The sequence below is a fragment of the Aspergillus mulundensis genome (genome assembly GCF_003369625.1).
Source record: "Aspergillus mulundensis strain DSM 5745 chromosome Unknown scaffold_1, whole genome shotgun sequence".
Taxonomy (NCBI): domain Eukaryota; kingdom Fungi; phylum Ascomycota; class Eurotiomycetes; order Eurotiales; family Aspergillaceae; genus Aspergillus; species Aspergillus mulundensis.
In genome coordinates this window covers 2,555,572-2,575,969 of record NW_020797889.1, presented here as the reverse complement: position 1 = coordinate 2,575,969, position 20,398 = coordinate 2,555,572, and the positions used below count along the sequence as shown (strand labels likewise).

The following is a 20,398-nucleotide window of genomic DNA, read 5'->3' as shown; positions in this document are numbered from 1 at the left end:
ACTATCGATTACTGGTGCCGATCATTGATCATAAAGTTCAATAGATTAGGAAGGGAACTAGGTTATCCCTGTTAAGGGAGTGATTATACTCCGGTACCAGGCAATCAAACGCCCATGGAAACTACTAGCGAGGTTGATTCTGAGCCGGACATGGCAGACAAATGGAAGCACCTTACCTTGCACCTCTTGATCTCTTCCGAGATCCGACAGCATTGAATCCTAGGATATATTGCATATTTTGATGGAGTCTTAGTGGACATATATATTTGGTGTGCTGTGAGATGAGATGTATATACAATTCTGTAGATGCACTCTATATATATGTACTATACTGGGCTAACAAAGCTTGGAAGCCGACAAATCACCACTGTATTTCCCACGACCCTGTCCATCACTCATAATGCATCCATGCGCGTGTCATCGTAGAACCTCATAACATACCTAGCAAACCACAACGGCGTCTGCATCCCCCACTCAGTTACGGGTAAGAAGTCTTAAGCATCACTATCCGTCTCATAAAACGGATCATTCGGATCATAGGGGAATTTCCGAACCACCACATCCCCCTGGTACTTCCAGAGCTCGTCCTCGACAGACGTCACGCTAACACGACACGTCCCATTACTCTGGCCGAAGGTCTCAACGGCCGTCGCAGCGCCACCGCTATAATCCACCCGCACCATATTCACGGTCTCGCGGCTTGGATCACCGGCCAGGTAATTCATCGGCATGAAGGCGACGCTCGAGTGCGCGGTCGTGAAGACCGTGTTGGGGAGATCGCCTGTGTGCGGGACGTGGTGCATGCCTAGGTTCAGCCAGACTACTAGGTCGGTCTGGTTGAGGGACTCGCCGTTGAAAAAGGACTCGAAGTTCACGGGGGGGTCGTGGATGTCTTGGCTGTTGTAGGGGTGTGCGGCGAAGGGCTCGGTGTCGTGGTGTTGCGTGATCTGGACGTCGTATTCGGCCCAGTGGGCGGCGTGCGCGAGGTTGGTGCTGTTTAGGACGGTTAGGTGGGCTGTTCCTGAGGATGGGAGGATGCGGTAGCCGCGCGGTTCGCCGAAGGGGTTGGGTTTGGCTGTGTTGACGACGTGGAGCTGGGTTTGGCCGTTGAAGCTCCAGTTTAGGCGGGAGGTGTCTTCGGAGGCGATGAATGAGCGGTCCAGCTGCATTGTGTTGCGCGTTTTGTTGCCGTTCCAGGAGAAGTGTTTTGTTACGGGGACGACGGAGACGAGCTCGATGGAGTTGTTGAGGCCTAGAATGTCGAAGTCTGCTTTGAAGTTTAGGACGTGGTCGTGCATTGAGCCGGAGAGGGAGTCGTGGATCTGGTATCCGAAGTCCTGGTTGTTGGCGTAGTAGGCTGACTGGATGTAGCCTGAGGCGCGGACCTCGACGCCGATCGTGCCGTCCATGTGGAAGTTGTAGCTGAACATGTAGTCGTAGTTGCCGATGGTTGAGACGCTGCGGAGGGTGAAGTAGACGTTCTTTGTGACGGAGACAGACTCGGACGTGGAGTGCCGCGCGATGGGGTAGTCGGCGTCGAACTCAAAGAGGCAGAGGCTGTCGACGTGGGTGTGGGTTTCCTCGTCCTTGTAGAAGGAGGTGTTGAGGTAGGAGGCATACGAGGGGCAGTCGTAGCCTTTGAGGAGTTCGAAGGCGTAGGGGCCGAAGCCGTAGTAGGAGTCGAGGTAGGCGACGCTGGACTGGACGGGGTCGTTGGCAGCGTAGTGAGCGAGTGCTTCCTGGAGGCCTAGTTCGTATAGAACGCGCTGACCCTTGTACTTGATGTCGAATAGCGAGAGACCGGTGTCGCGGTTGAAGGCGATGTAGAAGGAGAAGTCCATCCATTCGACGTACTTGCGCTCCGTGTCGACTGAGTACCGGGCTCCGTCTGGAGCGACCATGACTGGGGGCTGCTTCCGGTCTTTGGGAGGAACAGGACCTCTCTGGTCGGTGTGGGCCCAGGCACCGTCAACATTGGGCTTGAGCTTGACGAATCCAGGAGACCAGTATGCTTCGCGGAACTCCTCTGTCGTTTCGTAGAAGATGTCGTTGTACATCCAACCGAGGAGCTTCCACTGGGATGGATCACGGCCAGTGACGTCGGACTTTAGGTAAAGACCCAAGGGCAAGAGGGTTCCGCTGTCGAATTGGTCACCAGCGATATTCCAGAACATGTCCCAGCGGACAATCCGGCCGTCATCCTGCCACAGTGGGTCAATGCCCCAGATGTCCAGGGTGTCGTTCTCCAGCCCTAATGCAGTTCCGTTCCACAAGTCCAGCGTGATGTCTGCGATTGATGCACTAATCTTGAACAGCCACTCCGAGTATACAGTCTCGCCGTCTGGCTCGACATTTCGCACTTGTCCTTGGGTCTTGCGGGTGTACGGGAATTCGAGAGCCTCCCACGCAGTGACGTTGCTGATGGGTAAAGGTCCAACCAGAAGGTCCGCGAAATAGGGATCTACCGTCGCACGGTTGTTCAGTCGGACGTGGGCGTACCGAGTCGGTGCTGGTCCGCTGCCGTCGAGGTATGGAATAGCCTCAGTCTTATTTGGGCGGTTCAGCTCGATGAGGGCACTTGAACCTCGTCAGAACCGCAGACTAAAGGCATGGTTCTGGACTTACATTGTGTTGTCCCACTCTCCAGCATCCTCGGTTGAAGTAAGATTCAACTCGGGCCGGCCAAACAGCCATTTGGCAACATCCGCCGTTTCATCGTCTGTGAGACCGTACCAGACATTCTCCTTCGGCGCGTCTATCTCCTGGGGAGGGGTATCTTCGCATGAAGCTGCATACTGGCTAGCATAGGATCTGGATTGGTGGCTTGTATGCTGGTACGAGCGGCCAACCAGGCTACGCATTTGGTTTTTTCGTCCCCGATTCTTCTCCCGCACCCGGTCACGACTGTGGTCAAGCTTGGTAGCGAGAACATCGCTTGCTAAGTTTTGAAGGAGAAGCAAAGAGGCAATGCCTCCATGTAAGGAAAAAGGAAGCTTCATTGCGGTCAGTGATTCCGCCGTCTGCCTTGATCACCTGGAGAGTACCTGATCTTGGGATTTATGTACCTTTTATATCTTGAAGCTCCATAGATCCTGGCCACCAACAATGTCGCCATCTTATCGAGCTATCGATACCGTCCACCCTCGGTGCAATGTCGGCCGCTCCACGAGATAAGCAGTTCCGCGTTCTCGGAACCTCAATCCTTGGAGTAAGTTAAACGACAAGCCCAGAGCAAAGTAATCGGAAGGACATACCGTAAGAAGCAGCGCTCATGGCCAAGAAAAGGCCAGGATCTGGCGGTATACAAAGACGATTGCTAAGCGGGCGAGATGGCAGGAATTGGGGTAGTCGTTCGCAGGCCGTGCCCTGGAAACGGTATCTCCAGCGAATCCGATGGCGGAATGGTGTTGGAGTTGATGGGGAAGTAGATAAGATGGAGGTTGAGATGAGATAGCGATAGACGGAGAGGAATGGAGCAAGAATGGGGAAAAGTTGGGGAAGATAAGCGGCAGAGGGGCGTGTGGCATGTCAGGTGATGTACGGCTTCCTTTCCTCTTACCCCTGTATCCATAACACACTGTCTGGTCCCTGAACCACAAAGTCTGCCTCCTGAAGCTGGTGCGAGTCTACTTCTCGGCGTCTACCATGCGAACCCTGCTTGCATGATGAACCTACCGGACGTTTGTCCCTGCCGCAGCATGTGCGGTCTTGGATGCCTCTTCGAGAGCCACAGAAACATCAACCACATCCACCATTCGTTAACCCACGGCAGCGGGTGACCGGTAAAGCACCGTGCATCAATCTGAACGGATACATCCAATATCAGGCTTCTCATGCCCATCCGATGGCCCACATGACCCATACGGCAACTTGCATAATGATTAGAAATGTGCCGGGGGAAGTATGTTGGAAAGCTCACTTTCCGGGTAGCTCTCAAAAATGAAGCATGTCGTATGATCTACCGACGCAGAGAGCGAGAGCTGGAAGACCTCATACCGAGAAGCGGAAGATTCCCATGGTGCAGAACGTCGCAGCACCGGCATAAGGATAAATCGCCGTATCGGGTCTGGCTAAAATTGACTTTCAGCAAGGGTAAAGCACGGGATAGAGGGAGAGGGCGGATAAAGCAATCCATCCGTGACGAAACTCCTTCACCAGGGAAGCCCTGCGTTGATTCCACACTTGGCGTTCCGAGGACGGAGTCTCGTTCCTTCTCGTGTCGCGCGTTTGGCCAGTATGTGATATATGAGGGTCTACAGAGGAAACAGCATGGGTGTCACAGACGGAAGGAGCTATATATGATGGCTCCCAGGAATTCCTGGCTGGAACGCTCGTTGTTTGACAGCCTCGCAGTCGACTGAGCTACAACCGCAGCAGCCATGATCAAGATGCAATACTTCCTATCTCTTCTTGTCTATGCGATAACCTGCACTGCCCTGGCGCTAACCCGACGTGCTCCAACCCCGGGGCAGTTCTCCCAGGTCACGGACTTCGGTGACAATCCTACTAACGTGGGCTTCTACATCTACGTCCCGCAAAACCTGGCGCCCAAACCTGCCATTATCGTGGCAATCCACTTCTGTATGTCCATCCTATACTGCTAAGGTCCATCTACTAATGAGTCTTCCAGGCGAAGGAACTGCCGAAGCATACTACGCCGTCACACCCCATGCACAGTATGCAGAGACCTACGGCTTTATCGTCATATACCCCCAAAGCCCCTACTCAGACAGATGCTGGGACGTCAGCTCCCAGAGATCACTGAGCCATAAGGGGGATGGAAACAGCCACTCCATCGTCAATATGGTGATATGGACAACCAAGCAATACCACGCCGATACCAGTCGCGTGTTTGTAACTGGAACCAGCTCCGGCGCAATGATGACCGTACGCTTATGCTCCCAGCCCTAGCTTCCTGAAGACTAACAGGTACAGAATGTGCTGGCAGCGACGCACCCCAAGCTCTTTGCCGCAGGTATCTCCTACTCCGGCGTGCCAGCCGGCTGCTACTACTCCGAAGCCAACGACGAAGACCGGTGGAACTTCACCTGCGCGAATGGCCAGTCCATCAGCGCATCGAAGCACTGGGCCCACATAGCAAAACAGATGTATCCCGGCTACGAGGGTCCTCGTCCGAGAATGCGGATTTACCACGGCAGCAATGATACTACGATATACCCGCAGAACTATTATGAGACGTGCAAGCAGTGGGCCGGTGTCTTTGGGCACGACTATGATAACCCTCGGAAGGTGCTGAATGATACCCCCTTGTCGAACTGGCACAAGACAATCTGGGGCAAGGATTTGCAGGGTATATGGGCTAATGGTGTGGGCCATACTATGGAGATTCAGGGAGAAGAGGACATGGAGTGGTTTGGGTTTACTAAATGTGCGAATTCGAAAAACGAAAACTGCCCTGGTGTGCCAAAATGATGGACAGCTGAGAGTCCCCCACATCACCCAGCCCAGGTGTGCACTTGACCAATAACCATCCAGGGTTAGTGTTGCGTACCTCGTGCGTATGATAGGTTTCGGTTATTCAAACAAACTCGTGACAAAAGGGAAAGCTTGATTGCCATTATAGGACTTGGTCTTTGTCTGGCTTTTGACCCAAGTAGCCTAGACTACCATATGTTTTCATTTTGAGAATGCAAAATACCTGGCCGGCCTCAGACCCAGTCTCTCGGTAGCCCTGTAGGACTTGAGGATTCGGACAGCTGCTTGCTTGATCTGCGTTTCAATCCTATGGATGTTGGCGACCGTAAGTCCGTAGGCGTGTTTGATGCGTTTTCAGGGGTGAGAGGCGCCGTGGTGCTTTGAGACTGATAGTGAAAACCGGAGGGCTGTACTAGTGAGGCATGGTTGAGCAGCTCGAGGAAGAGTTAGTACCGTGGACGATGAGTGGACGCCGGGGGTCTGGTTCGGTCCATACCGAGATCTGCGGGGAACTGACTCCAGGACCACGCACCTCCACTGCAGAACCTGCACACTTTCCATCCACAGGGCCCATCAATGCCTCCATCTCTACCCAAATGGCATCCGACTCGCAACCCCCCGCGCCAAAAGGCCGTCTGATCTCTCATTTCGAGAACCGGTGACCACTACCTCTAGTTACAGTCGTTCCCTATGGTAGCTAACTTCCCCAGCCCCGCCCCCTCCCACGCAAAAGCATGGTCCGACCTGTGGGACTCCGGCGAGGACTCGCTCTGGGATCGAGGGATGCCCTCGCCTGCGCTGATTGACCTGCTGGAGAACTATCAGGATACACTTCTCCATCCCATGGCAACTCAGGAAGGCAATGGGAATGGGAATGGGAATGGGAATGAGGGGCAAGCTAGGAAGAGGAAGAGGAAGAGGGCGCTCGTTCCGGTACGCTGTCCGCGTTTGTTGATTCTAGCTTAGCCATTGCCAAGACCAAGAGTTGATGGATTGATGGAGCAGGGCTGCGGGCGCGGCTACGATGTGCTCACGCTCGCGCTGCACGGGTTCGATGCGGTGGGCCTGGAGATCTCGGGCACGGCTGTTTCTGCGGCGAGGGAGTTTGCAGAGAGGGAACTTCAGCTTTCTTCTTCCGGTCCGCGTGCGAATGCGAAGTATTTCGGGGAGGATTTTGACGTTGATCGCGCACGCGCTAGACAGCTGGGCCTGGAAACTGGGACTGGGAAAGTGCACTTCTGCCAGGGAGATTTCTTCGATGATTCCTGGCTTGCCGAACTAGACGCTGACGAAGATGGAGATGGACTTGTCGGTGGCAGGAAATTCGATCTGGTGTACGACTATACCGTGAGTTACGTTCCCACACCCTTCTATGTTAGATTTGCTTCGATTAACGCACGCATCTACTATAGTTCCTCTGCGCCCTGCACCCATCTCAGCGCCCGCACTGGGCGAGGCGAATGCGCGACCTCCTACGACCCGGCGGACTGCTGGTCTGTCTTGAGTTCCCGATGTATAAGGATCCGGCGCTGCCTGGGCCGCCGTGGGGTGTGAATGGGGTGCATTGGGGGCTGTTGGCAAGTGAGTTTTCGAGGAGGGTGTATGTGCGTCCGCGGCGGACGTTTGAGGTTGGGACGGGGACGGATATGCTTAGTGTTTGGGAGAGGAGGGGGGAGGGATGTGGTTGTTGATTATTGACTGTTGATTGTTATGGCCGTAGCTTTGCTATCGAGAATATAATATCGTGTCGTCATATCGTTTATCGGTATCCCGCTCTGGTCTCAATGACCTTAAGACGGATCATCAGGATGTCTAGATTCTAAACCTTGTCTTTCCCACTTTGCCGCTGGCAATCTCAGTTCCGGCCTCCCTTCCGTAGATTTGCTAGGGAATTGGAGAGACTGTGCACCTGGGCTACCTAGTAGTCTACTGGGGTACCGTTCGCGGAGGCCTTCTTAACGCCGTACCTGGCTGCCATAACCTTATTGGGCGAGCTGCATTGCAGGTGTTGGTTGAACCTTGAAAACGAAGTCAGGGTTTGAAACGAACCCAAGGCGGGAGGGGAGGTGCGCAATAGTAGGCAGAGATGATGGTTGAATGCGAAAGAACAAATACGGTGAGAGATTGCGCAAGTCTCTATGTATCTGGTAGAGGAGGTTGCCGGGGAGTGTCGTCGTCTACGCACAGGAAGCTTAACGGAACTCAGAGTTCCAAGGTTGGTTGTTTGGCATGATCATAGCCCACTGAACAACATCAGTTGTCATCTACCACCAGATCGCTCATCGTCATCATTAAGATCAAGGCAAAGAACAGATTAGAACATGGCATGGCAGGGCCGTCGGCTAAGCCTTATCCACCCTCTCCAGCTCAACATTCTCCTGCCCCGGCTTAACATCCCCCTCCCCCTCCTCAAGATCAACCACCTTGGCCGTGCGATTCTGCTCCTGCATGCCCACCACAACCGTCTCAAAGCGCCTTCCACGCTTCTCCGGCCCAAACGCCGTCGTCACCATTATCCCCGTCGCAATGATCGCGGTGGCAACGCCCATCGTCGGCCCGTACGCTTCAACAGGCGTCCCAGAGGGCCCACGGATGAACGTCTTTTCGGCGATGGCGTTGATGATCTGCGCGGAGGGGGACGAGATCATGTTGCCGAGTTGGTAGGTTAGACCTATTTTCATTAACATTAACATACGCCTTATACAGCAGATTAGGTGGGTGGATAGGTATGGTATCGTACCAGGGAAGAGGGATCGGAAAGCAGGAGGGGACAGCTCGTTCAAATGAATGGGAATAACGCCCCAAGCACCCTGGATAAAGAACTGGATGAAGAAGCCCGTGGCGCTGAGCGAGCCCTCGGTCTTGGGCAGGATCCAGGCCGGAATCAGCAAGCCGGAGATGAAGGCCGCGACGATGATGGCGCGCCGCCGGCCCACGAACTGCGAGAGGTACCCGATTATCGTGCCGCCGACGCACGCGCCTGTCTTCATGATGATTGAGGCGCGCGACGCACCCGAGTTCTCGAGCTCTTTCTGCGTGAGCATGAAGGTTGTGTAGGAGTCTTGGGAGGTGTGGGAGTAGTAGTTGAACTGGGGTACGTTGTTAGAATGGGGGCTTGGTGGATAAGGGGGATCGCGCACCCAGGTCATGAGGATGATGCAGTAGACGGAGATCTTCCACTCCTGGCCGATCATCACTTTGGTCTCGCGCCAGAATTCGCCCGCGCTGACGGAGCGCTTGCCGGCTGCTTTTGCTTCGAGGAATTGTTTGGATTCGGGGAAGAGGACGCGGATGAAACCGATGCCGATGGAGATTCCGGCTGTTACTGTTAGCTATGTTCATGAAATAGGGCGGGAGACGTACCTGCGATCCAGAAGACGGTTTTGAAGGTCTCGGTTTCACCTCCGACTCCGAGGTTGGCGCATGCGGCGAATACGTAGCCGAGCGAGTAGCCCTGCTGGAGGATTCCGGACATGAGACCGCGGGCGCTGACACTGCGGCAGTTAGCACCGGACAAGTTATTTGTTGCAGGAGACTTGCGGGCAATGTTCCAACGCCATGGCGATGGCATTTCCATACACACCACCCATGAACAGGCCGAATAAACTTCTTACGGCAAGAAACTGCTGGAAGGTACTGCTGTAGATGGTCGCAATCTGCAAGACACCAAGAACGATCATGTTGATTACCATAGGCCACTTACGGCCCCATCTGTCACCCGCAAGACCGAAGAACGCAGCGCCTACACTTCGCAGAAGCAGAGTGAGAGTAATAGCCGTGGAAATGTCGGTCTTGGATTTGCCATAGTAGTCGGCAAGCTTGACTTGCTGGATGGACAGCGCGTGAAAGTCAAACGCATCGGCAGTCCAAGCGGCAAGGCCAACGAGGAAGAACAGCCAGTCACGAGCGCTCAGCAGCATAAACAGGCTGATTGGGTTCTTGAACGGCTCGGGGTCTTGCCACTCGGCGTAGCTCTCGCCCTGCTCGTTCTCGATGATGACGCGCTGCTTCCATCGGAAGAGGTCGCCCCAGGATTGTTTTGCCGTAGCAAGAATCCCGTCGGGAATGGGGTCAGCAGGCTCGTTTTGGGAAGGCATTGTCTGGACTAGCAAAAGAAAGGAAAGTTTTGAGGCAGGTCCCACGATGAGGAAGAAAGCGGCTGTACCTCAGTGGCGCGGTCCGACTTTATACCTTTGCCCTGCCCCTCTGACTGGCACGAACCCATGTTACACGCGGAGGATGTGCGACACCCCACGCAGGGATATCCCTCATAGACACGCCCCCCCATCCATAACCACCTGCATGACCTTGTGGCTGGCATTGCGTACAAATCCCACGGCGGGCTACCAAATCCACGCGAGCCAAGATTGCGCCAAGGGCCTAAGCAATCCGGGGTTGCACGCAAGACAACGAGCGCAGCCTGGAATGGCTGAATCCCGGGGAATGACTGGAGTCGACGTGGTGCCGAGACGCACTAGCTAACGTAAATTCTGCCATGGGCGTAGATGGCGAAAACAAGACAAAAGATGCAGTCAGCCAAGTTGAGAGAAGGATTGCCGAGCGGGAGATCAAAAGCACTGCATTTCGTGCACTCTGGTCTATGACGCTGCTGCCATTTCATATTGAGGGCGATGGAAGAGTCTCCTTGCCAAGAGTGGAAGGGGATAGCTGCTGGCCTGAACCCCGCGAAGGATTGTGCGTTATCAGGATACCTAGCAGTCCAGGCCAGTCAGGCCACGAGACCCTTGACCTTACCAGTGCGTATGCGCCGTGCGGCTTGTGCGTCGGAGATGACAACCCCAGACTGCGATACCGATGCCGGAGAATAACGGGTGGCATGACTAGGAGAAGCTCGGTGAGTTTCCGATCTCCTGCCTAACTGAGCGTGCCCAGATCTCGCGTTATGACAACGATAGCGGGGTTCTCCGGAGAAAAAGTTGGGGATACCGATCGACACCGCATTGACAGGTGTTTCTGGGGGCCGGTGGGGGCCAAACGTCGGGGGAAAGTTCCCATTTCCCAACATCGGGGCCTCGGTGTCTCGCCGGTGGGCTTGGCGGCGACACGAAAGAAGAGTTTTGGAGACGCTTACTCTGGTCAAACTCTGGCCAAGACTGCGGGCAATTGGATGGGAGGGTCTGCGAGGGGCGCCGGATACGAGGCTTGTCCGTCGTTGGCTGAGCCGACTCGCGCTCAATGCTAGGAGGTCGGGTGTATGCTTTGATTTTGCACATCACGGTCGATTTCGAATCAGACTGGTGATTGAAATCCGTTTCCGCCTCCGGGCTCGCCCGATGGGTGAAAAATAGAGGTCTTGGGAGTCGGGTTGGGGATCTTGGAAGGCGAGCGATGCGGCTGGAGGCGTCACGGAATGGGCTCCTGTCAAGGATGCCCCTTTGGTGAAGGCGGGCGTTGAAGAAATCCTCATCCCCGGTTGGGGACTTGACACCCAAAGTTGTAAGTACCGAGACAAAATGTGGAAGAAATGGGACGCTTTGGGAGGGAATCTTCCTAGGTATCATGCTTCGTTGAGCTTTGGCTCTCGGTGTGCCGTCTGGGGTCCAACCACAATCATTGGATGGAAAGACCATGGTCTGTTGACACCGTTCCCCTCACTCTTAGCACATGTGCCAAGTCACAATCTTTGAAGTACACAGCCTCTTAATCTCCGCTGACTTCGACATTACTCTGGAAGGCAACATTCCTATCTCCATCACCTAACGGACGCACAGGCTTTCAATGGGCATGGACAAACCGTGGACTCAGCAAGCTATTGACAAGTTCTTCGCGACCCGAGAATCTCCTACTCAAGCAGAGTGCGATGACCATGCCCGCAAGATCTCTGGTGCTTCCACAGTCCAGCAAGTTGCCGTTCCAGGCTCACTGAGCTACACAGTCCGCTGCAAAGATTTCCCTAGCGTAGAGCGTGATTTGATTGTGTCCTTTCGGCAAGTCGAGTCATCCCTAGATCATGGTGTCCTCAATTTGGCAAGATCTATCCACGGCGCATTAGTCCCAGAACCTGTCTTCCGTGGCAAAATGCCTAATTCAAACCCGCCCCTTCTGGTCTATACGATGCCATATTTGCCAGGCATCCCTTGCCTAGAGGCTCTCGCGAGCAAAACCGGGTTGAGCCTCGATGAGCAGAGCAGACATATATGTTTTGCCAAGCATCTAGCCAGGTATTCCTTCTTTCCTTTGTCCTTAGCTTTAGGAGTACAACAAAAGGAATACTGACACTCCTTCCCAGATATTTTGCTCGGTGTTGGTTAAGTCCGCAGCCGGTTGACCCTGAAGCGCAAGCAGACTTCCGGAAGAGAGTCTACCGCCAACTCATGAAATTCAAGACCTCCCCCCTTTCCTGCACGATAATCGTTGAATTAGAACGCAGCCTTCCGATTCTCTTCGGCCAGACGTACCCACAAGTCCTTACACACAACGACCTTTCTCAAACAAATATCTTGCTAAATGAGGAATCTTTTGAGATCACAGGTGTCGTCGATTGGTCCCTGGCCGGAGTGCAACCCTTTGGCATGGACCTAGACTCCCTTCTATTAGCGACTGGCTATATGGATCTCAACGGCTGGCACAATTACCCATGCCGCTTGCAAATGCTTAATGCCTTTTGGGACGAGTTTTGGATTCACTGCCAAATTCACGACGATATACGCCAGCGAGAGATCCGTGCCTCTGCAATGCAGGCCGCCAAAGTAGGCGCTGTGTTGCACTACGCATTCCAGCGCAACGCCAATGGTTCCCCATCCGAGGAGCTGACGACTTCTAAATGGGCCTTGAAAACTCTGAATGCTATGCTTACGGCCTAGTCATTGCGGGTGCCCGGACAGGCATTTTCTTGGGGTTGAAAAATTGATTCGCCACACATCCCGGGTTGTTATCTGTGCTTGTCAAGGGCGTGAGTGTTGGAATGGAGCAAGAACATTAGATGCCCCGTGTTCCCGAGGCAGATTGTTTCTGACGAAATAAAGCTGACGATGAGTATCCCATGTTCGTGGAAATGCCATTAGTGCGACGAGGAAACCTCCAACAGTCCATGTAAACAACTGAAAAAGATAGGAACTTTGCAGCAATGTATGTCCTCCCTTAGAAACATAGCTACTATCCATGTCCAAAGTTCCGTTAAGTGCACTTGATTTCTCCATCTTCCTCCGACTTGGCCGTTAGCATAAAAGCTAGCATATCCATGCTCTCTGTGTCTGTTCGCTACTGCATTCTCTTTCCATCCATTACTACTCGCTTTTCCGTGCCGCACAGGAGACTGGAGGTACAATGAATCACAGGCAGCACCATAACCATATATTTTAAATTTCTTGTTTATGTCAGGCTCTGTACTATATCCTTAGCTAATGCATGAACGCTCAGGGATTCATGGATCAAACGTTGCCTGTTGCAGGATTAATTCTGCGCCACGGGAGGTCCTCCTGGAGAAGGGAGAAGTTCCAATCCACTCTACACTATAGCCGCTTCTGGTCAGCCTTAGTTGTAGTCAACCCCAAGTGCGGTCTCTGGCTGAAGGTGTGGAGACCCCGGCTTGTCTGTTTGTGGGTTTCATAGTGCTTCGCGTGGCGATGCCCAGGCCTACTGTATGCCAGTAGGTATGGTGCCACCCTCGTATCCTGTCAGGGTCCACGAGCAATCCATTTGTCAGTTTATACGACCAGACGTTGCCCGCCGAGATTCTACCGGGCTCGGCTTCCTACTTGGTTATGACCCTCTGCGATTTCAGATCCCGCGAGCAAGACTGCGCAGTGCAATTTCACTCCCCTTCCGGCCAATATGCCGGCCTGACGAGCGAACTTCCAAGTCGCTTCTGCCATAACCTCCACTGCCGAATAATCTTGTTGCTTGCGATACCCCCTGCCTCCCTTTGAACCGAGCTGTTCAGCTGGGACGAATCCTACAGAACTGCAGCGATCAAATCTCGCTCAGATGGACTCTCTATGTTGTATTTGCACCATTGGACAGACTTTGTTCACTCGACCTTCGGTGTATTTCGCGAGCCTAGCATATCTTGCTCCTCAACGGCGCAAGAGGTTCGGCCCGATGAGTCGAGCATGTTACCCACGGTGCCGCGAGAACGATGATTTAAAGGACGCGCCAGCTTCACGTTGAACTTTCTCAATCACGTTTGATGCCTAGGGGGGATTGGGAGCCCTGAACTTACGGCTAGGTACTGGTCGTGGAGAGCCGAAGTCGAAGTATGGTTTCTTTTAGAGGATGAACATCCTCCGAGTCTATATCGAGGCAGCTAAGTAGGGAAGTCATTGACCCCCTTTGCCCCATTTTGAACAAAAACAAGGAACGTTCACTGTCGGAATTAGCATTGTAGATTCTAGTACCTTAATCATTGAAGTATATGCTCCTGGATGACTGCCAGTGTTCTTGGAATCTCGCGTGTAGAAGTCGCTACGATGGCCACTCTGCATGGGTTGACCTAGGTGCGTTGATACTTTATAGCTGCGAGCGGCCTTCAGGCACCGACAAAAGAGACCGCGTCGTGTCAAATGAGACTTCCATTTGTTCTGATCTAGGGGCTCGTGGAACCAAGCTGGTGCATTGCCTCCTCTTTTCATCCATAATGGGTAGTGGATTCTCGTGGCTTTGCACCGTTGCATACTCAATACAGGCCAACTGTGTTCATGTCCCGGGCAATAACTCAAACTCCAGCTTCAGAAAGTAACCATAAGCAGTAATCAAGCAGCTGCTGTGGCCGGGGATATGTTATGGTAGAATGCAAGTAGAAACTACTATGGCTCAGTGCCCAAGTTGTGCTTTAGACTTGTGATGCTCTCTTTAGTATGCCAGACTAGATAAGTTAATGCTATGCCCATGCAAAGTTGCTTGAGAAAAAGTTCCCCCATGCCATTCAGGGTGCTACCAGTACCTTCCATTCCAGAAGGGGCTTCTGCAGTGTTCTCATCATCCAAGGGTATTCACTAGTTGTCCCTTTGGCTGTGAAAGGCTAACACTTTTGGCAAATCTCAAGCTTGCAGGCCCACTTTCACCTCTGCTGTGAAGAACATCTTGCTTTGCTGAACGCCCATTGGTTATCTTACTTTGCTGAACGCCCATTGGTTATCTTGCTTTGCTAAACGCCAATTGGTTATTCAAGCAGCCTCTTTTCAGGGTCAGTGAATGAGGCCCCAGGATCAGTGAATGAGGGCCTGGGGTCAGTGTGTGTTAATGGAATCTCCATTCTGCAGAACTCCTCAGATCCAAGTATAAATACTGCCTTCTTCCCCCACGAAAAAAAAAAATATCCTCACCATCATCCTCTCCATCCTCTTCCATCTCGCTCTTCAGCCTTCAGCTTCTTCAGTCAAGCCATCCAAAACAAAACAAAGCCTCTTCCAAGGTCCATTCTTCAACCATCTCAAAAGTCTCGTCGTGGTATCATCTTCCCAATCAAATCGCCAAGATGCGTGTCACTATGACTCCCGTCATCATCTTCATGATGTTTGTCCTCTTCGCCATGATGGCCTCCGCCGTAAGTCTTCCCCTTCTATGCACTCCTCAATGAAGGCCCGGATATCCGTCCAAGTCCAGCACCACTGACTCTCCTCAGCATCACGTCCAATGCGCCGGAAAGGCTCTTGCCGCCCCCACCGGACAGGTCAAGCAGGCCGCCAAACACATCAAGGACATGGGCTCCATCGCCTGGTATCTCGATCCCAATTCGTGCGAGGTTATCGCTTGCAAGGGTCGTGCTCAGGTTCGCTGGTGCAATGAGGTTCGTGTTACTCCTTCCTTGGTCCTGGTATTAGGATAAAACATAGCATAGTTGGCTAATACGTTCATGTTGCTGTAGGATACTCGCAATGGCCGCTCGATTATGGCTGAGCACATTGCTGAGGGAGCTTACGTCCTGGCCAAAGACTGTGAGACACGCTACAATGGCAAGTCTGTTGCTGGTGGCTATCTTACCCACGATGACAACTGGTCCGTTATTGTGCAGGATGCACAGTGCTAGGGTCTGATCTGGCTTCGTTGATCTACTCCAGTATCCCCATCAACCTTCGATCATGCGTATGTCTTGAACAGACATGGCTTTTACCTGTTTCCTTTGCCTTTCTTCATTGTGGTTCTACAACAGAACAACTTTGAGATTTTCTTTTGTACGCAACCTGGATGTGTGAAAGTCTCTCAGCAGGCTACATGCAAGTCTCCTATGTTTTTCCTATGTTTTTCTTGTGAACCAATCAGCTATTCAACAAGGCACCTTCACGGACCAGCCTGTTTTTAGCTAGGGCACAGTTTTCAATCAAATTTGCAGCCTACATACTTTCTCGCAATAACAGTAGAGCTTTAAAAGAGTTCCCATATAGAGCTTTCAGTGTCTTATCCTCGCACCGTATCCTCTCCCTCTGAGATGGGCTGTCTGCGTAACTTGCTAGTTTTGCCTCGAGGCCTGCTCTGCCCATACGGCATCTCACGGCCAACCACCGCTTACATAGCAGAGTCACGATAGAAGCAGACAAAGCAAGAGAGCCACTAGACATCAGGATGCATCTGAAATATGTCCCATATACCCGCCCCTGGCCGTAAGAACACTTCCCGGTGAGAGACACCTGCCTAGAGCTCCGTAGAGTGCCTTCCCACTTAAGAATAAAACCCCCATTCATGCACCTCGCGGATCTATGGAGACCATGAATGGCAACATGGGATGCTTCTAAATACTTTGCAGACAAGGCAGTAGGTGGCGTTGCAGTACCTATTTCGATATTAACGCCGAGCGTTCTCCACCATCGGCTGACATTGGCACTGAGAAACCACGGAAGGTGTCCGTCCCGAAGGCATCATCTCATTGGAACTCGATATTGACATTCTGACTCCCCTGCTTCCTCCCGTCAATGTACACCGCACACTCAGCCGCTGCCCCGGACGGCACCATCTCAACCTTGTAGTACAGCTCCTTCTTCCTAGTCCCGTCGGCACGCCTGAACGTCTTCAGTTCTGACGTCGGCACGTCAAGCGAGCAATGGATCGTGCAGAGCAGTTTTACATTCGGGTCCTTCCGCGTGGGAGGGGCGTCAGCTTCGCACTGGAAGATGCGCACCCGGAACTGCCCGCTAAAGTCCCTGTCGACTATCTTGTGGTACCCATGGCTGACGCGGTGCTTGGTGGAGACATCGTCGCCCTGCATGACATGACACTATTAGCACATGGCCTGCCATGGAATCGAGAAATGCGGAGCGAATGGAGAAAGAGTGCGAATGCGAACCTTGCGGATGAACCACTGCATCTGGTGGTCGGCCCTCCATTTTTCCTGATTGTAGTCCCATTTCCGGTCCTCCTCGAGGTGCTTGGAGTCGTCGAAATCCGCCCAGTACATTTTGCCAATGCTGATGCGGGATATTGTGGAGACGACCTTGATGCTCTGGTAGTCGTAAGCCCCTTGGCTGTTGGGATTTGACTCAGATAGATGCAGGAATCCCTTGTAGATGGCCCCTCGGCAGATGGCTGTTCGTCTGCAGGGTAATATCAGTACCTTGGCTGCCGGCTTGGCTCGTCGGGTCCGACTCACGGCTTTATCCCGCTCGATTGCAGGACTGATATTCTTTCTTTCGTGTATCGAGCTTTCAGGTGCTCGTAGAGATATGGACTTGTGCCTAGACCGCCAACCAGGATGATTCCCTAGACTAATTAGCCGAGCAGTCCATGTACGCCAACGCAAAGAGTGAGACCTACCTTCACCTGCAGAGACTCTTGTTTTGCTTTCTGGATCTGCTTATCAACCAGCGCGTCGATACCAGCAAACGAGCTTGTAAAGGCCTGTTCAATATCGCAGCTGATTGTTCTAGTCAGGACGAACGATTATTGATGACAAAAGGTAAGTGTACTTACTCTCGAAAATGAATTCGGCCTTGTTTGATGTACGGCTGTTTGCTCATATCATCAAGATTAGACCTGCCAAATGCCTCTGCCGGGATTCCAACAATCCAATCGCCGTGAGTAGATCCAGGCTTGAACTGCGGCTTAATGTACTGTTCCCACTCCCCTCTCATCACGTCGTTGATTCCTTTCTTGCTGAGATTGTCCCAGCGTCGCCCGAGCCGGCGTTTGCATATAGCCTCAAAGGCTTCATCAATGAGTAGACCGCCACATAACCCTCCTATATGTCGTCAGTAACTTGGTCCTTGGAACCGAGAGACAAGCGCATACCTCTTCCCTCGACTGCCTCCCGCATCGCTATCGGGTTGGTGTCTTTGACCTCGTAGCTGATCAAATCCACCGTCCCACCACCAGCATCACAGATAACATAGACATCGCCCTTTTTAATCCTCCGTCCACGCTCGCAGAGCGTAGAAAGCGCCGCAGCTTCCGGCTCAGGAACAAAACTCAGCGTCGTCTCGCCCGCCTTCCTCGACTTTAGTATGCCCGCACTCTTCGCTGCATCTTGCATACTTTGCCTTGCATATGCTTTCCAGATTGCCGGGACAGTAATCACCACGTGGAACCGAAGCCCGTCCACAACAAAGTCCCCAAGAGCCTTGCTGATGGTATCCATCGTATGCTGCCAAAGTGCGCGGAGATAGTCCGCAATCAAACCAACGGGTGTTTTCCCAGTATCCCTCAGCATCCTGCGCGCTCGCAGGAAGAATTCCGACGCTTTGATGTCTTCGGTCAGGTCTTCATCGTGAAGGAGCAGAAGTTTGAACCCGCGGACGGTATCGGCCCCGCCGGGTATGGTGTATCCCCACATTGTTCTCCCTTCATCGTAGAGGAGTTCCGTTGGCGCCTTTCCTTCTTCTCGGCCGGTGCCAGGCCATGCGCTTATGAGGTTGATTTGGTCTGCTTCGAAATGCTCGGGGGTGGCCCAGGCGACGCCAGAGAACCTATGGGTAGAATCTCGATTAGTCGCTGTTTCCGCAAGGGCTTCGATCTTCGAGAACTCACGTCGTGCCAAAGTCAATTCCAATAACCAACTGGTCATCGTCGTCTTGTACTCTAAGCCCTTGCAGTGGCCAAGTGACGTCACCGTCAGCATCATTTTGGGCGTTGAGAGCGTTCAGGGCGCTCGCACTCAGAGAAGTGACTCTCGAGGCAGGCATTCTTAGATAACGGTCAATAAATACTTGAGAAACAGAGTCATGGGTGCATCCTAGCAGTTGGATCTGTCACGATGCGAGCTGAGACGAATAGCCTTTAAGTACTGTCCTGCTTCACCATATGGACGGCAACGAGGCTGCTTTTCGGGGCTCAGCGGCAGCCGAGGGGATAGATTATCGAACCTATCATGAGCTGACCAGGCGCTCGAGCCGTTCCTCGACACGATAGTAAATATTCAGCCTGGCCATGACGGGGATCGCTGGCCAATAGGCCGGCGGGATGTTGAGGCTAAAACTGCCCGAAAGGCTGAGATGGCTTGGCGTGGTGTTGCACACGAGGCTGCCCTCGATCTTCCACTCAGCCCCGCTCTCAGTCACCCGTATAACAATTCTACTATTCCCTGTCGTGTCATACAGCATGATCACACTGGCCCTCTTCCAACATGCCTCCAGGCACCCAACCATCTATCAAGAGGGTTGAATCCCCGTCGAAGCAACCGACACTTCCACAACGGCCAATGGACCAGAAAGGCGACCCGATGGACATCGACCCAGTGCCCCCTCAAGACCCTCGAACTCCATCGCGACCATCCTCTCGAGCCGCAACTCAGCCCAAGATTACAATCAAGGCTGGCCAGCCACAGCAAGCGCCGCAACAGAAACCTACAACGCGTTCGGCTCCCGACTCCATGAAAGGGAAGCAACCAATCAACACCACTGAAGATCTCCAACGACTTCAAGACAACAATGCCGAGTTGAACAAGAAAGTCCAGGACCTCGAGCGCCAACTAGACGAGCAGCGCGCGCTTACCGCAGAGTTCCTAGACGAACGAGACAAAGCCGCAGCGCAGGCCGAGGAGAACAGGAAACTATGGAAACAAACAGCCCGCGAACTCCGCAAGACAAAGCAAACACCCAGCCACCACCAGGTCACCGACAGCCAACTGACTGGTCTCATCCAGCAGCTGCGCTACAGCATCCGCGACTTCGCTGTCCAATACTTCACCGGGATCCCTCGAAGCCAGCTCAGCAGAGATGCACGGGACGCCTGGGAATCATGCATGGTTCCTACGACCCCAGGCACAACCGCATACCACGACTACATCAGGTCCCCAAGCCGCTGCGCCAGTATCATCCAAGCAATGCTGTGGCGCCTCCTGGACCGCCGCGTCTTTGGCAGTTTCGTATGGGCAGGCAAAGCCGGCGAAGCCCTTTGCGACTTGCGGTACTACCTGAAATACTGTATGCAGCTCTGCACGGAACTCCAAACACTAAAGCTAACGAGTACTCCAGCCTCCCGCCACGATCCCACACCGGACCTGGAGCTAGAACGCAAATACCAACTCTGGTCCGCCGAAGCCTCAGCCCTAATCCTGCAAATGTGCGATTTCGCCGAAGGCTCGCAGGAGTACAAGCGCATCCAGAGCACACGTAAGGAGATCCGCGAAGAGTTCTGGTCCATCGCAGCCCAGTACCTCTCCACACGAGGCCAGGCGCCAGGCCAGGATTTCCGGCGAATCCTCGACAATGCGATGATGCTCGACAGGGAAATTCATCGGCAGGCTGCCCGTGTCACATGGGAATTTCCGCCCGAGGACGCACTTCTGCGGTTTAATCCAAAGTTCATGGAAGCGGAGAAGGGGCAGCAGAGGCCCAAGATTGACCAGCAGGTACTTCTTGTTGTGGCGCCGGGTGTGACGAAGAGGGGGAAATCGGATGGGCAGGATTTCGGAGGTGAAGAGCAGCTCTTGGTACCTATGGAGGTTTCTTGCTTGCTTCCGAATGATGTCCTTGGTTCCGCGAGTTTAAGCTCGCATATTTCCTCGTGGCTAAGATAGGGCCAAGTTCTATGTTGCTGGATGGGTGCTACTAGCATATTTTCTGCGCGCTGACTC

At 53.2% G+C, this 20,398-nt stretch overlaps 8 protein-coding genes across 8 annotated transcripts; 5 read left to right on the top strand and 3 right to left on the bottom strand.

Moving 5' to 3' along the window:
- Positions 1-494: 494 nt before the first annotated feature.
- Positions 495-2,861, bottom strand: DSM5745_02345 (Amine oxidase; the record flags this gene model as incomplete). The annotated part of the gene is made up of 2 exons (XM_026744361.1): positions 495-2,577; positions 2,626-2,861. 2 exons carry the CDS (start codon positions 2,859-2,861, stop codon positions 495-497), a joined length of 2,319 nt encoding a protein of 772 aa, XP_026607524.1.
- Positions 2,862-4,388: 1,527 nt separating this feature from the next.
- On the top strand, positions 4,389-5,433 carry DSM5745_02344 (alpha/beta hydrolase family esterase; the record flags this gene model as incomplete). Its single annotated transcript, XM_026744360.1, has 3 exons — positions 4,389-4,581; positions 4,631-4,887; positions 4,936-5,433. 3 exons carry the CDS (start codon positions 4,389-4,391, stop codon positions 5,431-5,433), a joined length of 948 nt encoding a protein of 315 aa, XP_026607523.1.
- Positions 5,434-6,032: 599 nt separating this feature from the next.
- DSM5745_02343 (uncharacterized protein) lies at positions 6,033-7,127 on the top strand (the record flags this gene model as incomplete). Its single annotated transcript, XM_026744359.1, has 4 exons — positions 6,033-6,094; positions 6,147-6,369; positions 6,442-6,783; positions 6,849-7,127. 4 exons carry the CDS (start codon positions 6,033-6,035, stop codon positions 7,125-7,127), a joined length of 906 nt encoding a protein of 301 aa, XP_026607522.1.
- Positions 7,128-7,778: 651 nt separating this feature from the next.
- Positions 7,779-9,533, bottom strand: DSM5745_02342 (carboxylic acid transport protein; the record flags this gene model as incomplete). Its single annotated transcript, XM_026744358.1, has 4 exons — positions 7,779-8,107; positions 8,177-8,755; positions 8,800-8,930; positions 8,992-9,533. The coding sequence occupies 4 exons, from the start codon at positions 9,531-9,533 to the stop codon at positions 7,779-7,781; spliced, it is 1,581 nt and encodes a 526-aa protein (XP_026607521.1).
- Positions 9,534-11,175: 1,642 nt separating this feature from the next.
- Positions 11,176-12,260, top strand: DSM5745_02341 (phosphotransferase family protein; the record flags this gene model as incomplete). Its single annotated transcript, XM_026744357.1, has 2 exons — positions 11,176-11,618; positions 11,687-12,260. 2 exons carry the CDS (start codon positions 11,176-11,178, stop codon positions 12,258-12,260), a joined length of 1,017 nt encoding a protein of 338 aa, XP_026607520.1.
- A 2,612-nt stretch (positions 12,261-14,872) lies between these two features.
- DSM5745_02340 (uncharacterized protein) lies at positions 14,873-15,424 on the top strand (the record flags this gene model as incomplete). Its single annotated transcript, XM_026744356.1, has 3 exons — positions 14,873-14,941; positions 15,020-15,184; positions 15,263-15,424. The coding sequence occupies 3 exons, from the start codon at positions 14,873-14,875 to the stop codon at positions 15,422-15,424; spliced, it is 396 nt and encodes a 131-aa protein (XP_026607519.1).
- A 1,639-nt stretch (positions 15,425-17,063) lies between these two features.
- On the bottom strand, positions 17,064-18,506 carry DSM5745_02339 (Hsp70 family protein; the record flags this gene model as incomplete). Its single annotated transcript, XM_026744355.1, has 5 exons — positions 17,064-17,093; positions 17,143-17,242; positions 17,299-17,566; positions 17,617-18,290; positions 18,352-18,506. The coding sequence occupies 5 exons, from the start codon at positions 18,504-18,506 to the stop codon at positions 17,064-17,066; spliced, it is 1,227 nt and encodes a 408-aa protein (XP_026607518.1).
- A 440-nt stretch (positions 18,507-18,946) lies between these two features.
- DSM5745_02338 (uncharacterized protein) lies at positions 18,947-20,341 on the top strand (the record flags this gene model as incomplete). Its single annotated transcript, XM_026744354.1, has 2 exons — positions 18,947-19,745; positions 19,797-20,341. 2 exons carry the CDS (start codon positions 18,947-18,949, stop codon positions 20,339-20,341), a joined length of 1,344 nt encoding a protein of 447 aa, XP_026607517.1.
- Positions 20,342-20,398: the final 57 nt, after the last annotated feature.